Here is a 20102-nt window from a genome sequence, read left to right as displayed (position 1 = left end):
AGAGCCTGGATGAGCACCTGTGCCATCTCGTCAGTGAGGAATGGGCGAATCTACCTGATGTTATAGAGGAGAAATCTGCAGGAGCGAGCAACCGATGTAACGTTTTCAGCAAATGACAGTTGGTCGTCCAGGATCACACCCAGATTCCTCGCAGTCCGAGTTGGCGTCACCACAGTGTTGTCAATGGTGATGGCCAGGTCTCGGTGCGGGCAACCTTTCCCCGGGAGGAACATCAGCTCTGTCTTGTCCAGATTGAGCTTCAGGTGGTGTGTCGCCATCCACTCCGAGATGTCAGTCAAGCACACAGCAATGCGTGTCTCTACTTGTGTGTCAGAGGGAGGAAAGGACATATATCAACAATATATATCAACAACATATATCAACAACACCCAGAAATGCCGCCGGCTTCTCTGGGCCCGAGCTCATCTGAGATGGACTGACGCAAAGTGGAAAAGTGTGCTGTGGTCTGATGAGTCCACATTTCAAATTGTTTTGGAAATCATGGATGTCGTGTCCTCCGGGCTAAAGAGGACAAGGACCATCCAGATTGTTATCAGCACAAAGTTCAAAAGCCAGCATCTGTGATGGTATGGGGGTGTGTTAGTGCCCATGGCATGTGTAACTTACACATCTGTGAAGGCACCATTAATGCTGAAAGGTACATACAGGTTTTGGAGCAACATATTTTGCCATCCAAGCGATGTCTTTTTCAGGGACGTCCCTGCTTATTTCAGCAAGACAATGCCAAGCCACATTCTGCACGTGTTACAACAGCGTGGCTTCGTAGTAAAAGAGTGCAGGTACTAGACTGGCCTGCCTGCCGTCCAGACCTGTCTCCCATTGAAAATGTGTGGCCCATTATGAAGCGCAAAATACAACAACGGAGACCCCGGACTGTTGAGCAACTGAAGTCGTACATCAAGCAAGAATGGGAAAGAATTCCACCTACAAAGCTTCAACAATTAGTGTCCTCAGTTCCCAAATGCTTATTGAGTGTTGTTAAAAGGAAAGGTGATGTAACACAGTGGTAAACATGCCCCTGTCCCAGCTTCTTTGGAACGTGTTGCAGGCATCAAATTCAAAATGAGAGAATATTTGCAAAAAACAATAAAGTTTATCAGTTTGAACATTAAATATCTTGTGTTTGTAGTGTATTCAATTGAATATAGGTCGAAAAGGATTTGCAAATCATTGTATTTGGTTTTTATTTACGTTTTACACAACATCCCCACTTCATTGGAATTGGGGTTTGTACTTTCACACCACACTGCAACTTAAAGCCAGAAACAGCTACCATTAAGCTAGTTATCCAGAAAGTTGGCATTACTCTCACCACTTGTTGAAACACTTGCTGTTGTGAGCTATTCATTACCTCACTCATTTCTTATTATTAATGTTGCTTCTACTGTTAGCTACAGTGTTTAAGTGTCTTATCAGTACCTACATGCTGTTTTAATGTGGCAACTAGTTAGTGTCAGGTGACCCTCTTAACGCGCATTCTTGTCGGCTTTGTCCTCACAGTCACCCCCTAGCGTCAAACTGTCCAGCTCAATCCTAGTCAGTTGATTAGGTCCAACATACCTGTACAGTAGGGGTCAACCCATATTGTTTTTTCAGGACCGGTATTGATTATCGGTAAGTTATAGCGGCCGATTACTGGTATTTGGGGCCGATATTCAGTTGCAGTAAATGTAAAAAAAAAAATTGTGCCAAAATGTACAGCAACTCAAACCCCAACACAAGGCTGCCTTTAAATGAACATATGTTTGATTGAATTTTGTGTCAAATGGAAAATATTTGAAAAAATAAAGTGCATGATGTTCAAAGCACTAGATAACAATCTGAGTGGAATTATTTTTTAATTAAAATAAATATCTTCCAAAACATGAACATGGAATGAATTAAACAGCATGGACAGCAAGAAGTAAACTTTGATCAAACTGAATAATTACAATATTAAAATAATTCCACGTAAATTGGTGAAAGTGCTCCCAGCAGGCTTTGACTGAACTGAATGTAAAAATGTACATTAGTGTCGTTATATTCCCTTTCTTTTATCTTTAAAGTGATAGTTTTTTGTTTTTTTGTTTTTTTGAAGTAGGGTTGCATGAGGTACTTATCAATAGTCAGTGTATTACCTGCAGTAGATGGGAGTCTGTGCGCTCCCAGTTTGGAGATTCAGCAGGAGTAGCCGGCACGGAAGTTGAGAAATGGGACACAGACAAAACCCTCCCATGTTTTTTTTTTTTTTTTTTTTCCATGATTCGGTTATTTACAAATTTGGAACATTCATTGTCAGCCCTACCAGTTTACCAAAGAGTTGGCCTTTGCTTTCTCCCTTTATGAAAGTTTATGACAGTTTTTAAAAACAACTGTCAATAATGTATTTTGAAGGAATTATGTTGCCAATTCTGAGAAGGTTTAAAGACAAAATTTAGAAATGCCTTGAAAAATGTTCAGGTGAGTTTCATATAAAGGTTGTAGCTTCATTTTGAAGTTTATTTTCATAACCTTGCTCCTGTGCAGCGAAATCTGATTGCTGCATTTATTGGAGTGTCTAATAGGTTTTTACTCCTGATAATGCTGTAGTTATGCTTTTGAACACACACCCTGACCCTTCTTGCTTGCCGTTTTTCTACAAGTTTCCCCTTTCTCCTCTTTTCACATCTCTCCTCTTCATGTGATTGTTTCAAAACCTTTTTTCTGTATGTAAGGAAATAATAAACACTGTCAATATGTGATTTAAAAGAAATATCGCCTTGGCCGATAAAAAAATATGCCGATAACGATAATATGAAAAATGACAAATATCTAAGCCGATAATCGGCCAGACTGATAATCGGTCAATCCCTACTGCAAATCTCTACATTAGAGCACTGCATAGCCCTAGCCTGGACCCAGCATGTCAAAGTCGGCAATTTTTCAACTGGAGACAGTCACCAATATCCCTTGAAGCTCTCTCTTTGACGTGTGCTCTCTCTGATACACGTTCTGCCAGATACATGCAAACGCACGCGCACACACACCCACACACACACATACACATACACGGCATGGGCAACTCATGTGTAATGCACGTGTACATGCCTATGTATAATATTTATAATATAATCAATATAACAATAATTCATACAGTGACCTCTGTATGCTCTCCATATATATGGGAAGTTAAGTGAGCCTGAGTCTGACCTGAGCCCGATCTATAATAATGAAAAATAGCCCGAGCCCAGCCCAAATCGACTCGGCGTGTCGGGGCCTGTACTTGCAGACCTCTACTCTACATGGATCATCCACACTTATAAACTCTCATCAGCAATGGGAGGAGTGGCTTCCTGTGTACTTGGTATCATTAAAGTGCAACTTCTCCCCCAGGTCTGAGCCTAATACACTTTATGCAGTGTGTAACATAAATTATTACACACTGCACAATTTTAAAAAATGCTAAAAAAGTGGGCAATGGGATGAGAAGGGGAGGGGGGGATGTGTGAAGTGAGAGCATGGGCAGGAGTAGCTGGGGAGATCTGCGAGAAGGGCCCCCCGTATCCAGTCCCATCCATCGGCCCGCTTTCCAGCATGGTGTCGGTCACCGCTGCAATGCGAATGCGCCGCAGATGGTGGCGGAGAGAGGTGGGCGACGACGTGACTGCTCTCTCAGCCGCGGTGGATGAAATAATATAACTATAACTAACTGTCAATTGAGAGAAATTCAAAAGGTTGGTAGAAAATGTAATAAAGGCACAACTTTAAACTCCTGTGAACGATGAGTCTTAATCAGCATATATTTGAAAATGGGCGCAGTTTCACAGACTCAAGGGCAGGGGCTGGGGGAGGTGGGTCGCCCACCTCTAATTAGAGGGTGTTAATGTTTTTTTTTTTTATTTCATTATGTAGATAAGTCCTAACCGGTTGATTCTACATCAGAATTGGCCTTGCTTCAGGGCTGATTTAAAACAGTAGATGTTGTGTTGAGCCATTTTCCACCCATGAAGTACTGATTTTTATAAATTTAGTAAGAAGTGTCAACATTAACACCAGCATTGATGTGTTTCATCACCGTACAGTCATATCCTTCAGTTTACAGTTCAGAAAACATGTTTAAGCGTTTAGTACCCCTTTAAATGAAGACATCAATTAACTGACTTTTTAATGGCGAGCTAATAGGCTCTCATTAATAAACCCTCTTGGATGTGAACTGCTAAAGGCTGTACAAAGAGTCTAGTGATGAGGCACCTCTGTTAAAGCCAGCTCTACAAATGGTGTCCCGAGTGTGAGTCACCAGTGGCTGCATTTCCAAGGCATACAGTAGTTCAGCAATCCTTATGTGTGAAAGTGTGAAAACGAGATGGGGTGGGACGGGGGTGGGTGTCTCTGGGCTGTCTTTCTTGGCCCAGTCCTTAGAGCTTTCTGGGTGTTTACTATAAATATCTCAGACAGAGCGGTTGACACACACACACACACACACACACACACACACACACACACACACACACACACACACACACACCCAACCAATGTAGAAGTAATGCTATCTGCCCAAGCAAATATAATTGTTGCCCTACAGCGTTGCTTATGTTGTTAGATGGTAGTTCAGGGACAAAAATGATGCAACTATAACCCAACTAATGGGCAGCTTCTTGGCCCTTTATTGTTCAGTGAAAGTAATTGATCAGATTGGTAGTCTTACCTAGCTGGTAACTTAGTTTTTTTTTTTTACTCAAAATCAACTTAACTTATCTCACGCTGTTGATCACAATTATGCTTAGAAATGCTCAACATTATGAGACTTGATGTGAATTTGTGTTGCTCTTCAGATATGAAAAGCAACACAATATGAAGAGATATGATGTGTTGCTGAAAATAAACATGCCTATTGAGTGAACTGAGTTAAGAGGTGAGGCAAAAATGCTTGATCGGAATTTCTTTTTCAGTTTTTCCCTATATTATAGCCCAGGATTGTAGTATTGATAAAGGTACTGTGGGCCACATCTCCTTAGTCTTCCCTCCTTCATTGTCTTCAGGGGTTCCTTCACTGGTCTTTAAATCGCTGAAAGTTGAATCAGTTTATCTGGATACCATGTTTATTGGGAGAAATGTTTCATCACTGATTTAAGGGACTTTTTCAGTCTCAACAGACTGCAGGTATCCCCACCCTTATAAACCGCACAGTTGCGTAACAACCAAAGCAACGATCGGTTTCATATGCAAACAACGTCCCCACCGACAAAGTGGCCCGGGAAGGGGGAAAAAAAACAGGCCCTGGTTAAGTGTGGCTATCCTAACTGGGCGTTTGTCAAAGCCAGGAAGACACCCAAACAATACACCAGCCGATCAAAGAGAGGAGAAGCACAACAGCTGCCTAAGCGTAAACCAGTGTTGATTCCGCATGTGGCGGGAGTGTCGGAACAGTTGAGACGCGTATTTTCCGAACACCGCGTCTCAGTTGCTTTCAAACCCCAAAAGGCGCTACGCCAGAAATTGATCCACCCCAAGAATCGGTTCCCCTGACACAAACGGCACAATATAGTGTACGCTGGTAAGTGCGGGGAGGATTGCCGTGACTTGTACATCGGGGAAACTAAACAGACACTGGCCAAGAGGATGGCACAACACGGGAGAGCTAACACGTCAGGCCAGGACTACACAGTCTACACCATCTACAGGCCAGTGGCTACTCTTTCAAGGATGACGATGTCCACATCCTTGATAAGGAGGAACGATGGTTTGAACGGGGAGTCAAAAGAGGCCATCTATGGAAAGAGGGAACGACCATCCCTGAACCGGGGGGGGCTAAGAGCACATCTATCGCCATCTTACAATGTTGTGTACTACTACTATTCCCCAATCCTCTGCGAATAGTACACATGGCCATTGTAACTAGTTAATGGTCACGACAATTTGATCGTTTGTTTCAGTTGTTATACAATTGTGCTGTTTATAAGGGTGGGGATACCTGCAGTCAGTTGAGACTGAAGAGGTCACTTAGATGAGTGATGAAGTGTTTCTTCCACTAAACATGGTGTTCAGATGAACTGATTCAACTCTCTGTGATTTCCTTACCTGGATTATTGAGCATGAGTCAAGACACTGGTCTTTAAAATTTGGAGAATTGTGGAGAAACTATTGAAAATTTCAGAAATTTCATTCATTGCTTTAAAAATGTTTAATATTTTTTCAGTCCTTTCTGTTTCAATCTGGAACCTGGTACTCTATTGGTTGGCCCACACAAAATTTTTCAAGTTTGCCAACTGACACAGTGCTTCTTGCACCCGCACCACCAGCTCACCCTTTGAAAGAGGTTTCATTGGAGGAGACGTTAGCCCATGTGAACATCCAAATAAGGACAAGTTCACTTCTTTTGAACCCGAACCTCATTAAAACATGGACAGGTGTTAATTTAGAATTATACATTAAACTTTACACTTCACATTCATCTCGTTGAGCGTCAGCACAGTCCAGCTTAAAGCTTTATCAGAAACGTGTATGTGTGTATGTGTTTTTTTTTTTTTTTTACCTGCAAATTGGTTTTCATAGCTACATCATTGAGTGTTTACTCATGGGACTACTAGGCTACAGGACATCCTGCACTCACAATTGTGAATGTTCACAGATGGTTAGGATGTACCGCGTCAAATCAAATTGGATTATGCTCCTATTCAAAACATTTTTTGAATTAACCTAAATGAAGATGACTATGACTATACTGTGGGCTTCTCGTTTTGGAAAAGGAGGTATATCATGGGTTCTGAAAGCTTAAATGATCACCCCATCGATAGTGGTGAAGCTCAGCCAGAACATTCACCAGAGCGTTAAGTATCTCAACACCTGAGGGACTGCTGAATTTTTCGTCTGTGTCAAGCAGTTAAGTGCTCACTGTTAGCAGCACTACATTCTAATAGTCAAGAAAAAAAAATCATACCGTTTCCATCTTTTTATCACATCATTTCCTTACAACACTTGTGCTTTTCATCCTCATGTGAATGTGAAAATGTATGTGATATTCCAGTGTTTAAGGTTAACTTGAAGGTGGTTTGATGGAGTTGCAGCTACAGTTGTGCCCCAGAGCAGCTCTAAAACCAGTGTTGACAGGTCCAACTGTCATGTTCATGAATTCAGTAGTTATTTGTGGAGCTGGTTTTAAGGGGTTTTGACTATACTGGCCAAGCTATTGGACATGTTTGTCATCTCTATCCACTCTCTATCCATTTGCTATTTTGTCATTTTCATTTTGTAAAGGGGACTGAAAAATTATTTAATACCTGCTGAAATTATAGATGTTTTATTTCCACTAATAATTTGATGAATTGGCGGCACGGTGGCGCAGTGGTTAGCGCGGTCGCCTCACAGCAAGAAGGTCCTTGGTTCGAGCACCGAGATAGTCCAAACTTGGAGGTCATCCTGGTTTGTCCTCTGTGAGGAGTTTTCATGTTCTCCCCGTGTCTGTGTGGGTTTCCTCTGGGGGCTCCGGTTTCCTCCCACAATTCAAAGACATGTAGGTCAGGTGAATTGGCCGTACTAAATTATCCCTAGGTATGAGTGTGTGTGTGTGTGTGTGTGTGTGTGTGTGTGTGTGTGTGTGTGTGTGTGTGTGTGTGTGTGTGTGTGTGAGTGTGTGTGTGAGTGTGAGTGAGTGAGATGGCCTGGCAGGGTGTCTCCCTGCCTGCTGCCCAATGACTGCTAGGATAGACTCCAGCAACCCTGAGAGCAGGATAAGCGGTTCGGATAATGGATGGATTTGATGAATTTTGTTTGGGTTTATGTCTACTGAAAGTGGTAGTGCTGCTGAATTAGTTTTTAAACAAAGTTTTGTCTTATAATAAGCATTTGTCTTATAATAGGCATTCACAACTGTGGCAGTTGTGAATGCCTACAGCAGGCTGGGTCTATCAGTCAGCAAGACTGAGGTTTTATGCCAATGGAAGTCCAGCCCCCCACCCACTATGCCTGTCTACATTATATAACACCAACCACTCTGTTGCTCCATTTTTCAAATACCTGGGCAGCATCCTTTCTGAGGGCTGCAATACTCATCACAAAACTCAATAGAATCAAACAAGCCTCTGTAGCCTTCGGCAAACTCCAACGTAAGGTCTTACAAAACAAACACCTCCACCTGCAAAACCAAAATTGTCATTTAAAAAGCCATCTGCATCACAATTCTCCTAAACAGCTGTGGAGCCCTGGTCACATACAGCCACCGCCTAAGGTTGCTGGAGCGGTTCCACATAAGGTGTCTGCAGCAAATCATGGGGATCACATGGTGTGACCGTGTTCCTCATGCAGGGATTCTTGCTAGGACAAATTGCAAGAGCATAGAAGCCACAGTCACTGAACACCAACTGCACTGGCTTGGGCATGTCATCAGGATGTCTCAAGAACGCCTGCCACATAAAGTCCTGTATGGACAGCTTCATCCGGGCCGCAGGTGGTCAGAAGAAGCGATACAAAGACCAGCTAAAAATATTGCTGAAGAAGTGTTGTATTGACCTCTTGAGACTGGAGCAAGCTGCCATCAACCTTTCCAACTGGTGGGAGATCTGCCACAGAGGTATAGAACAGCTGGAAATTGAGAGGAATGTGAAAAAAAAACAACTGAAAAGACTAAGGAGACACACAACCATGTCTACCCCCACTAACTCAGACTTCATATGCCCAACGTGCAATAAAACTTGTGGATCAAGAATTGGACTCTAGTCATCAAACAACACACCATTAATGAGGAGGGATGTCATTATCGGACTTGATGGACTACCAGCAATAATGATAATAATAATAATAATATTTATTATGCAAGGATGGCTGTTGTGTTTGAAGAGTAAGATAGTCTTGTAATTAATCCTTCATGAATTTCGGATGTTTGACATTAATTGCACTTGGGAACAAGCATAATTTGGAATTTAGAAAAACGTGTTTTAAAACTCATATTTACAAAATAAACACATTTGTAATTAACATTTTCGAAACACATTTTAAAACACTTTTTTCTACTTGCTAAATTATTCCATTAACCTTCTTGACTACTCATCCTTCACTCAGGAGCAACAGTAATCCATTAAATTTGACATAAATAGTTGTAAATATCGTGATTAAAAATCTTTTTTTTTCTTATATCATGACAACATTTTCAGCCATATCGCCCAACACTGTCAGACAACAACCAAAAACACTTCGCTGGCCCAGATTCCGTGTTTTTGAAAGCAGTAATCTAGTTTAATTTCAAGTTGAAACCACAGTGCATGGCTTCAGATTAACGGAAAAAGAAAAGTTGCAAGTGGACCAGTGTCTTCAAAAATGTAGTTGTCCTACCAGCAGTCAAGGTCGTCCTCCTTACATAGGGTGATATTTGCAACATGTCAATTTTTACTTGTTTCTGATGCTTACCATTTAATAGATAAAAGGAAATAATAATCTTACTTCAACAAAACTTTAATAGCTTCATTGTCCTTTTGTAGACCCTAACAGAATCACAGTCGTTTAGCACATTCTTACTGCAAATTTGAAGATGATTTTTGGTAGTCACACACACCATAAACACCTCATGGACTGTTCCTCCTACCCCCATCACAGCCATTCTCTACCGACTCCAGGTGTCCTGAAATGTCCGTTTACTCGATTTTTTTACAAGTCTTTTGTCTTCCTAACTTCTCCTCTTTGTGCCTGATTTATGGTTCTGTGTTGACATGACTGGGGCTCCGCTGCAGGCTATGGTGGGTCTCCATAGACACTACGTAAGGGGTTCTGCCATAACGGATGGGCACCTCCTTAAAAATGTAACTGCACTTCGAGGCTATGGGGGTAACATGGATACCACAAGAGCTGTGATTGATTTGCTTAGGCTGTTTAACTAATTTGTGTTTCTGATCCCAGCACCTGGCAATTTGTCCAATTTAGCGAACATCGCCGTTCTCCCGCCTCAACATGTTAAGTGGTCTCACAGACCATCTCCTCTTCCAAAGTAATTTTCTCCCTCTTAATAATGGCAACAAAATGAACTCTTTACTCATCTAGCAAAGCCATTTCCATTGCAGACCTTTGGTCTGCTGCCTTTATTGCCACTGAATGTGAGAGAATGTAAACAAATTACTTACGCACTTAGACACCTCATTTGTTTGCATGCTCTGGTGTAGCATGCACGACACTGCCATCTAGTTTGCAGTGTTGCTGTAACAGTCAGAGTTGGTTCTGTAATGGTATAAATCAAACGCTGCACGGTAGGCACCAACGATGGCAGACCACGGTCACCTCGGCATGGAACCGTAAATCTCAACTCGCGTAGTAACATAGCACTCAAAACTAAAGTATGTTAGATTTGTTGTATTTTTTTTAAAATTATTTCTCTCCAAAACATATTTCAACATATATACACACACTCAGTCTACTGTCCGTGAGTTTCATAGACCAGTGTAGCAGCAGTGCAGTCATTCCATTCTGAAGTCTCACAGCAAGCCTCACCCTTCTAACCAATCAGAGAAGCTCACAGGGAAGGGGCAGACCTCCTTGCTGTCAGTCAACTTTGTACTTTGACAGTAGGCTTAACGCCCTTAGCCAAATGAAAATAGGGATCTCTGTAAATACTTAACCTACAAGTAAAAAATGGCTTTACAACAACAATGTTGGTGTAACTTATAGATTTACTGAAAAAAAAATTACATGCATAAATAAAAAACTAATACGTTTTAATCTCTTCATGGCCTTATAGCGCTTGTGGACAGGTGAATAGACGGAACAGCCATTGCTTTATAAATAGTCTGCTTCACCTATAAGTACAAGTGTTTCACAATTACATTGTTGGTGTAAGTAAGATTTTTTTTTTCTTATGCTCGTAGATTAACAATGACACAAATTTTGCCAGTCTTGATGAATAAACTCACACATGTGCGTGAAGCTGGTTTGGAGGAAGGGGTTGTGGGAGGGAAGGAGGAGGCAGAGAGGGAGAAGGGCAGTAGATTTTTGCTTCCAAATCTGACAATATGGTGGTGACACTGAGGGTAAACCCGTTGCTTAAAAAAGGCTATTCAGAAACCTGTGGGTAACGTCACAGATGCTACATCCACATTATATACTGTCGGTGGTTTCAGTCAGTTCCATTCAGTAACGCTTACTAATGTTGCAGCTGAAATATTCATAGCTAGAGATCAATATGGCGTAGTTGCCTCCCTGTTGACTCAGCTATTAGGATTATGTCACTGTTCGCAATCATCAAATCCAGTGAAGACATTGGGGTCTGGGAAAAGAATGGAACATTGAAATGGACAATTTTTAGGAAACTGGATCCTCTCTCCATTTGGTTCATCGGTGCTAAGGTCATGGTGAATCAGGTCAGAGTGCAGAGCGGGGCCAGTGCGGTAATCAAGTATTACTGAAGATTTGCAGAAGGGCGATTTCTTGTGTTGTCTCATGCTCTGAAACAAGCTGTTCACTTACTCCCCCCCTCCCTCTAAAAGGGAAATTTCACCGATGGTTTTGTGTATGTGCAACCAGTACCGATTAGTAATCTAGTTGATTGAAGCAATATAGTCCTCACTGTGTACTATTTTGACAGAAAAATCGGCGTTGTCCTGCTCCATGTCTTTCCCACAGCATAACATACCAGAATGCATTGCGCATAAGCCTCTGTATCGTTGTCCATAAAGTCCTCTGCACGAGTGTTGTGGGACGTCATTTCCACCATCGGAAATGTAGCTTAGCCGAGACAATGAGGATGTGTTTTTTTTTTAAACGGCGTGTTTAGAGTAGATTACAGTACTTGAAACCCTCCTAGTCTGTAGTTTTTCTGGCTGCCAACTGACATCATGATAAGTCACTTGGCGGCTGGAAAAAAACTGTTCCACTGCTGCCCCAGAGATGCAGAAACGATCGGGAACATCTGCAGGTGTTTTTCATGTTGCCATCCCTGTCGCAGAAAGACAGAGATAAGATTGAAAATTGGTGCACTTTCCCTTTAAGGCAATAGATCATTAATATCATTAACGCTTGCCGTGACAGTATCAGTGTGTTAACATCTAAAATGTATATATTTTAAAAGCTTATTTTACTTTTTAGATGAGCTAAACCTTTAAAGTGAGACGATCTTTCCTTTGTGAGGGTTAATCTGGTCATTGCAGCCATGAAGCATACAGGTGTGGCTTGAAGCAAAAAGATAAACATTTTCATATGAAGTAAAATTCAAGATTTATCATAAACATATGGTTAATAAACTGTTAAGACTTTTCTTCATGTTGCAGAAATTTGAGTCATAGGTATTGGTGCAACAGGTGGCCATTATCAGTTTGCCACCTTTTCCGATTCATTCCGATTCATTTTTTACCAGCTGACTCCTTTGCAGGGTCATAGATTACTAGTCTATAGCAGGGCCGACACACAATCGCTCACACCCCCATTCATACCTAATGGGGATTTTTAGTCTTGAGTGTGAGAGGAAACCCACAGGAACACGGAGAATATGTGACCTCCACACAGAAGGGCTGTGGTCAAAGCCAGGGCCCTACTGCTGTGAAGCACCAGTGCTAACTAAGCCAACGTGTCTATCTCATACTATAACCCATGATCATGCCTGACCACTTTAATCTCAATACATTTGAGCCAGGGGTTACTTGTTTAGGAGGTTTTGTGTTGTTTTTTAGCAACCTAAATGTATGATGGATTACGTGGTCTTTCAGAACTGGGCTGCATACTTTCTTTGTCCTTGCTCAGTTAGTGCCTAACTAGGAATATCATTGCCACCGGCACTACTGACTGCGTGACACTAGACTACAGTTGGTCCTGGCCGTCTCGTCAGTTCCAGCCTGTCAGTGCGTTGCTATCTCTCGGCTCTGATTTCCCTAATGGGTGCATCAGCAGAGAGTCTCTCAGGGTGGCGCAGGCAAGAAATGAGAGCAATATCGCACTAATACAGACCCTCTGATGAGGTAATAATGGAGTGTTCAGACACTGACACCTGTGCCTCTGCAGCCATCTAGGCTGCCTGAAGGCACACGCATGCAAGCTCTCATATACACGCAGGCATATACATACACACCTAAATCCCCTCTTCTTTTTTCTTTTTTTTCCTTTTTCTCGGGTTTTTCCTTTCACCAGCTCTTGCTCTCTGGCCCTCGCTCCTCCCTCTCCCTGTAGGGGAAACCACTCCCTCTCTTACAGAGCTGCTATGCTCATTTGCATATTAACCATTCCGTTGCCAAGGAGCTGTAGCTCTTACTGACATGTGACCCCCTCAAGCATATGAATGTTTACGGCTCATGTATTTTTTTCCCCCCTCTCGTTGACACACGCGGCCTACACATTTCCAGCAATGAAGAAAATGTTCTCGCAAAGCCACCCAGGAAGACATGTAAAATCCCTTTTGTGTTTTATTTGCTTGATTTTTGAATTTCCCTGCCGCCTCGTTCTACCTGTCACTTTTCCATCAAATGCCCTACTGACTGTTGATATGGTGTGGTGAGAGCCACAACAAAAATGGCATTGAGAATTTTGCATTGTTAAGTAATTTTTCTTCTAGTCCACATTGACAGAAATGTGGGTGTCAGTATAGATGCAAAAAAAAAGGTGGTGTTTTAATGGACAGTTTTATAGCAGATGAAATGATGAAAACATTTAGGTGGCAGTTATGAAGGAGTGCATTTTCTGACTTGGGCCAATTTGGGGATGATTTATTTACTGGTTTGTTTGAAAAGGGAATAGCAAAGATAAAACATTGTTATATCAGCTATAGCCAGGGATGTAGTGGTAAGCTATGATAAGCTCGATAATAAAAAATAAAAAAGCAAAAACAAATTAGCCTTGATTCACAGTTTAAAATGGACAAAGCCTGATTTTCATGTTCACTCCCACACAGTGACTTGCTTAAATGTATAGTAAGAATTATATTTAGGCCCATTTAAAAGGTCTGTAAACTGCTTAAAAACAAAAGAGAATTAAACTGTGGGTTTCCACCACATCCATTGCATCACTGATCATTACATCCGGGACAACATAGAGTATATGCTTGCAGAGCAAAATCTAATCCCCAATACCAGTCCCTGGATTCGGCATTCTCAGACTGTAGTGCTGCTGGACCTGCCATGAAGGCTTCAGTGGTGCTCCAGCAGGCATGTGGCACAATTCCTGCTGTTTTCCCTTCCTCTCTCCCTCACCACAGTCCAAACTCCAAGGCCTGGCCTGGCAGGAGAATCTAATGCCTGCTGCTTCAGTCATGTGGGGGGAAGGACAGCCATGCGCTCCAATAAACGTCACTTGTTTCTATCTATATTAAGAAGAGACATAAACAACAAAGGTGCATTCAGAAAAAAAAACAGTGCCAGTGCTCATTGTAAAGCTCGCAAACATTATACACACACAGAAGACACATTCAATGTGGTCTCCCACTCTTTTCCAACAAGGTCAGTTGGACACCAGTTTATTTGGGTTGTCTAGCCCTTATGTAACAACGAGCCATATTTTGATTGCATTTTAGCTTTCACATGCATAAGCTCAGCGCTGTACATTTTGTCACAGTGTTAAAAAGAATGAAATGTGGAATGTTACTTTCTATTAGAAAAGAATAAGTTTGAGTTTTGTGTCCAAAAAAAAGGGCTTAAAAATAATATCCTGAGAAACCCATATCCCTTCTCGGGGGCTTTAAACTTTTAAAGATGTTGTGAAACACCTGGGGTTTTCATAGCGGGATACGTGTGTTTTTGTTTCAGAAGTACATGGGAAATAAATTGAGCTTCTATTGTTGGTTTGTAGAGGACTTTCAAAAAACTATTTTTGGCACCATATTCAAGTTCTCACTCTGACATTTTTTTTTGCTTTTGCCGTATGAGTGTCATTTTAGGTGTAGGATTCAAGAAGCTGTTGTCAGCTCCACCGACCAGAAGACGTGTGTTTGATCCATTATGGTGATTCACCAACATTTTTAAATTTCAGAGTTGCTGCCTGACATAGAAACGTTAAATTGTTCTTAAAAAATGAATAGGATGTCCATGCATTGTTGTGGAAAAGTAAAACTTGCCACTGAGGCATTTCACCTACGCCATTAAGTGGTGGTCTTAATCTCCCAGCTGCCTGGTTTATGCATGTATAATTCCAAGAGTTTGGGGAGGTATCTGTGTTTAACTTGGGGGGGTCAACAACACTGACCCAGAAGCAACCCAGTCCTGGCTTCATGCCAGGCTTGTGTCAGTGTAATGCCTTACCATGTGCGAGCTGGTGCACATGGACTTGGCGATATGTTGCAGGCAGGTCCCAAGAGGTTAGCTCACTTTCCCAGGCACCTTTCAGGCACCCAGAGAGAACCGCCAGCCCTCAATCTCCTACCTTAGACTTGTCTTCCAGGAAACATGACAATTTGCATGTGCCTGGTATCACTAAGGGACCAAACTATTCTGTGTTGTGATCCTGTCTGAAAATGTGAATGTCAGACATTGTCTTATAATATCTGAAATACTAAAGGATTTGGCTTCAGGGATTTCCTCAATGCTGTTTGTCTCCATTGACTTGTTATTATGGATTAATCTTTATATTTTGATTCAGTACTCCATGAACAATCAGAGCACTGACAGTCAAAAAAAGAGAGAGGGGGGGGGACAACTACCTATAATGTTGACTGTGGTGTGATCGAAATCCAGTACTTTGGGGGTTAAGTTGTGAAAGTTATTGTAATAACTGCTAGCACCATCTGCTGGCCTACTTCCTCACAAAGAGAGAGAGAGACAGGGAGAGGGAGAGAGAGAGAGAGAGAGAGAGAGAGAGAGAGAGAGAGAGAGAGAGAGAGAGAGAGAGAGAGAAAAACGACTCCGGGTTTTAACGACATCTCTAATATTCATGCTGATGCATTTCGCTGCTTTGTGCTTTCATTTTCCGCCGAGCTGCCTGCTGGAGTCTCATTCTCGCCATACACGCCCCAGCCAGGGAGAGGGGAGGGCAGCGAGAGAGACCGAGGAAAAGGAAAAACAAGTGGAAAAAAGGAGGAGAAAACAACTAGCCGAGGGAGCGAGCTAGCTAACACAAAAGGCTTCTCTGTATAAAGGAGTAACCTACCTTGTTGTGGCGTGTGAGAAGAGGCTCACGAGAAAGCGGAAAAGCTGAGGGAGACAGAAACGGAGACGGCGAAGGAAGGCAACGGGCGTGCGAGACAGCGGACGCGGGCAGTAGACGGGGGAATCAATGAGAAAGGAGGAGAGGTGGGAAGGCAAGGCAACTCTGACACGCACCCACACACGCGCGCGCGCGCGCGCGAGCGATCACACTCGCAACAGACTCTGGCTAAACCGGACAACGCCGAAGCACGCAGCAGCGGCAGAATGAGAGCTTCCTGGACTGCCACGCACCTCCTCTACCGCCCACAGCGTTGGTCCCTCAGCTCCCTGTGAAGAGAGAGGGAGGGGGGGGGCGACAGAAAGAGCTCCCATGCACTCCTCTTGAGCCCTGGCCGCGGGGGGAGGTGGAGGAGGAGGAGTGGAACGGCTCCGACACTCTTCCACTGCCTGAGGAGAGCTGACTGGGGAGGAGGGGAGGGTGGAGGGGGGGGGCACACTGCTCAAGGAAAAGAGGACGACCGTGTTGAGAGAGAGGAAGAGAGGGAGGGAGAGAGAGCGAGCGAGGGAGGTAGTGCGTGTGAGTTAGTGAGTGAGCAAAGAGGAGGAAAAAAAAACCCGGCGAAAGGGCAAGGCTTTTGTCGGGCGGCTGGAGCGAGGGAAGAAACGGGAGAGGGAAAAAAAAGCACCATGTCTACAGTGAAGAGGCCAAGAGGAAGGGTAAGTGAGCTGTACTGAGAGGGGGAGGGAAGAGAGGGAGATAGAATGGAGGGGAGGGGAGGAGAGGAGGGGCCGGCAGGAACTGAACAGCCTACTCTGCTACTGGCTCATGCTGCACCGCCGCCATCTTGAACTCATTGCTGATTTTTTTTTTTTGCTGCCTTTTTTCATACTCATTTGCTTAGCTGCATTAGGCCTTATGTAGGCATGCTAGACCCCCCTTACTCTTTCACTTCATACCTCGTTTTCCCACTCTCGCTGTCCAGATTCCTCTGTCCCAGCTGTCCTGTGCTATAGTTTATGTGTAGGCTGTTTTTGTTATGTATGGGATGGCTTGTGTGTGTTTGCATGTATGTATATATATATGTGTGTGTGTGTGTGTGTGTGCGTGCGTGCGTGCGTGCGTGCGCGTGCGCGCGTGCGCACCTTGCATGAGTTGAGCCATCAGTCACTAGAGAGCTCACTACATGAGAACGAGGGAGTGAGTAAGAGAGTGAGCTGGCTGGCCCGAACTGAGTTCTCCTTACCTTTTTGTGGGCTGTGATGGTCCCCATCGTTTTCATGAGACTGCGTGCTGCTAGAGATTGAAATCACTGCAGTGCTGGCAGCCTGTAATTTCAGTTATTTATAGCTGTATTACACAGCTGCAGTGCTCTCAGTTTTGCTGCATTTTATCTTCTCCTTTTCTCTCTCTCTCTCTCTCTCTCTCTCGTGCTCTCGCTCTCTCACTCACACAAGCTTTTCATGTAAGCTTTCATTCTCATTTTTCATATTTTTTTTGCTTGCCTTACTGCGTCCAGTGTTCACCAATGCTCTTCTGCTCTTGAACGTTCCTTTTGCCCCCCCTCCATTTTTTTTCTTTTTACCTTGAACTTAAATGAGAGCATTCAGCACGAACCAAGACATTTCTCTCTAATAGCCTCAGTAGTGTTGCACACGTGAAAATCATAATGCAACGCTTGTCTTTTTTTTTCTTTCTTCCTCAAAAAATGAATTACCCACCCCCCATTTCCTCCTGCGCACACATACACACTTTGTTTGTGAGGTTCGAGATAATTCTCTTTATTTAGCCACTAGTGGGGTGGGGTGGGGTGGGGTGGGGGGGACAAAGTGCCTGGGCAATGTAGGCACACACAGCACATTTAGATTCGGTCATCCATTTATGGGCTCCCGCAATCAGGCTTAAGACCTACCACGAGGTGCTTGTTTAGGAATAGCCGCAGTTACGCCATCTATTATTCACATATCACTGTTATCACATAACAGGCTGGCTGGATTATTTATGCCTGGTAGCCTCAAATGTGGCTTGCAACAGTCTATGCTAAGGTCTCTACCAATTGACTGTCCACCTAAATAATTTGATTTATATTGGATTCAATAATTTTCATAGTGCATGGACCAAATCCTGTTAAAGATGCATTTCTACCCAAACAACATGAAGATGTCTGGTTGAACAACTCCTTTGAGCCATGCTTAAAGTCCAGCAAGAAGCTGAGGTTAAAAGTGAGCAGCCTACCAGGAAAAACTGGCACAGCTATCTTCCACATGTGTGAGATGGGGGGAGTACCATAGTCTTTGTGGCTTAGTCTCCTCAAATCAGTGTTCTCTGAATGAGTAAAGCTGTAGATAAGGTGGTCAGCATAATCTTTTTTCTTTGCTCTTATTTTTATTTGAATAAATGCCTATTTGCTGTTTAAACGGTGGCATTCATTCTGGAGATGCACAGATCCACTTTTTCTCAGTTCCGATTCCGATACCAGGATTTGGATAACTGCCGATATCGATACCAACCAGTACCTATACCAGAGCTCTTCTTTCTTGAATATTATTGTTGTTGTCGTTGTTAGTATTATGTGTAAGGTTACATGAAATTGTAGTGAGCCACACAGCACTCCTTATTAAAAGAGCAAAAAGTTGTACAAACATGCATTAAATTTAACTGCATTCCAAAGTAATTTATTTTAAGTGTAGTTTAAGTAGCTTCACATACAAACAGATGTAGGAATGTAAATTACTATGGCCACTCCTGTAATGTCTTAATTGACTTAAAGAGTCAAACCACTTTTTTTTCCCCCCATCTCCAAATTACCCAAAATTATTCTTTTTTTGTTCTTTTTTTTTTTTTTGTACAAAAGACTTATCCTATAGTCATTTCACATTACAATGCCAGAACGATTTATATATATTTTTGTTGGTGAAAGACATAAAACAAGATTGACCAAGTGGTGAGCTGTAAAACCAACTGGAAATATATTGCTGCGGACTAACTTTGTGTTAAGGTGTCTGGTGAAATACACATCCTGTCTAGCCTGGCAGCACTGACCCTGTTCCCTGAAACCTTTACCCATGTGTGCCGTCTGGTGTTTGATTTTTTTTATTCTCCAAGCATCAATTAAGTCAAGTTGTGACACTAACCTGAATAAAGTGATGGAAGATTGTGAATGTAGTTCTTCACTTGTTCCGTCCTGTCACTAGTCATCACTGAGATCCAGGAGAAGGGGGGTGATAACATTGTCATCCTCCTTCTCCTGGCTCTTGGTGACAGATGGGTCCACCAGCTCCTGCCTGTCACTCTGTGCCTCCTGCCTGGGCTCGGCTGCAGTAGCTGCCGGGGAGGTTACACACGGAGCAGCACCACTAACTCCACGCACACTGGGTCCCCCCCAATACAGTTACTATGTCATCTACGGCATTTTTATCTTTCTCTGAATTACTGTGGAGTTTAAGAGACTCCAGGTTTACATTTTGGTAGGGTTTCACTTGTTTCCCCATGGCTATCGGCCTTGTTACTCCCCCGCCCACCTCCTCACTACTCCCCCCACTTCAGCCGCCTGGTCAGTGGCATCCTCCGCTTCCTGCTCTCTATGTGAGCAAGTGAAGCACTTGTGTCCCGCGTCTCCGCACTCAAAACACTTCGTGCTACCTGAACTTACATATACCATATTGGCTATGGGCTTAAAATTGCATTATTACATATTTATAATTTATAAAAACATCCGACTATGGAATCTGGATCGGTAGTTGATCAGTTACGTCAGTCTGATATCCAATGAGTGAATTATGTCAGTTTCAGCACCCAACGCCAGTATTGGATTGGATCTGTCCTAACTCTAATTCCTTCTCTGGTTGTGAAATAGATTTGGTGATGCTTCTCATCTAGTCGGCCTAGTTGATTTGTTTGACTAAATTTTCTCATAGCACATGGACCTAACCAAGTTAATTTCATGACTTTCTCCTGCATGTCAACATTATGTGCACCATGTAAGGTAAAACTTTTTTTTAAGGATCTAGACCCCCTCTTGATGTGATAAATCTGCATCTAGGTTATAAATCATGCTTTACTAGCCTCTATCGTTTATTTGCATCACT

The 20102-nt window shown here is 42.8% G+C and overlaps 1 protein-coding gene across 4 annotated transcripts in view; it reads left to right on the top strand.

Moving 5' to 3' along the window:
• Positions 1–20102, top strand: part of chd9 (chromodomain helicase DNA binding protein 9) — a 142808-nt gene that overhangs the window by 29289 nt on the left and 93417 nt on the right. The window contains exon 1 of one of the 4 annotated variants that reach the window (XM_056279215.1): positions 16312–16733. The exons of the other annotated variants lie outside the window; for them this stretch is intronic. Within the exon in view, the coding sequence (XP_056135190.1) occupies positions 16704–16733 (30 nt within the window). The 5' untranslated portion in view covers positions 16312–16703. Of the gene's footprint in view, positions 1–16311; positions 16734–20102 lie in introns of those variants that run through there. 4 annotated transcript variants of the gene reach the window in all.

The sequence above is a fragment of the Lampris incognitus genome, chromosome 4 (genome assembly GCF_029633865.1).
Source record: "Lampris incognitus isolate fLamInc1 chromosome 4, fLamInc1.hap2, whole genome shotgun sequence".
In the NCBI taxonomy this organism is placed as follows: Eukaryota; Metazoa; Chordata; class Actinopteri; order Lampriformes; family Lampridae; genus Lampris; species Lampris incognitus.
Note: the sequence above shows the minus strand (reverse complement) of the source record. Positions and strands in the feature narration are given on the sequence as shown.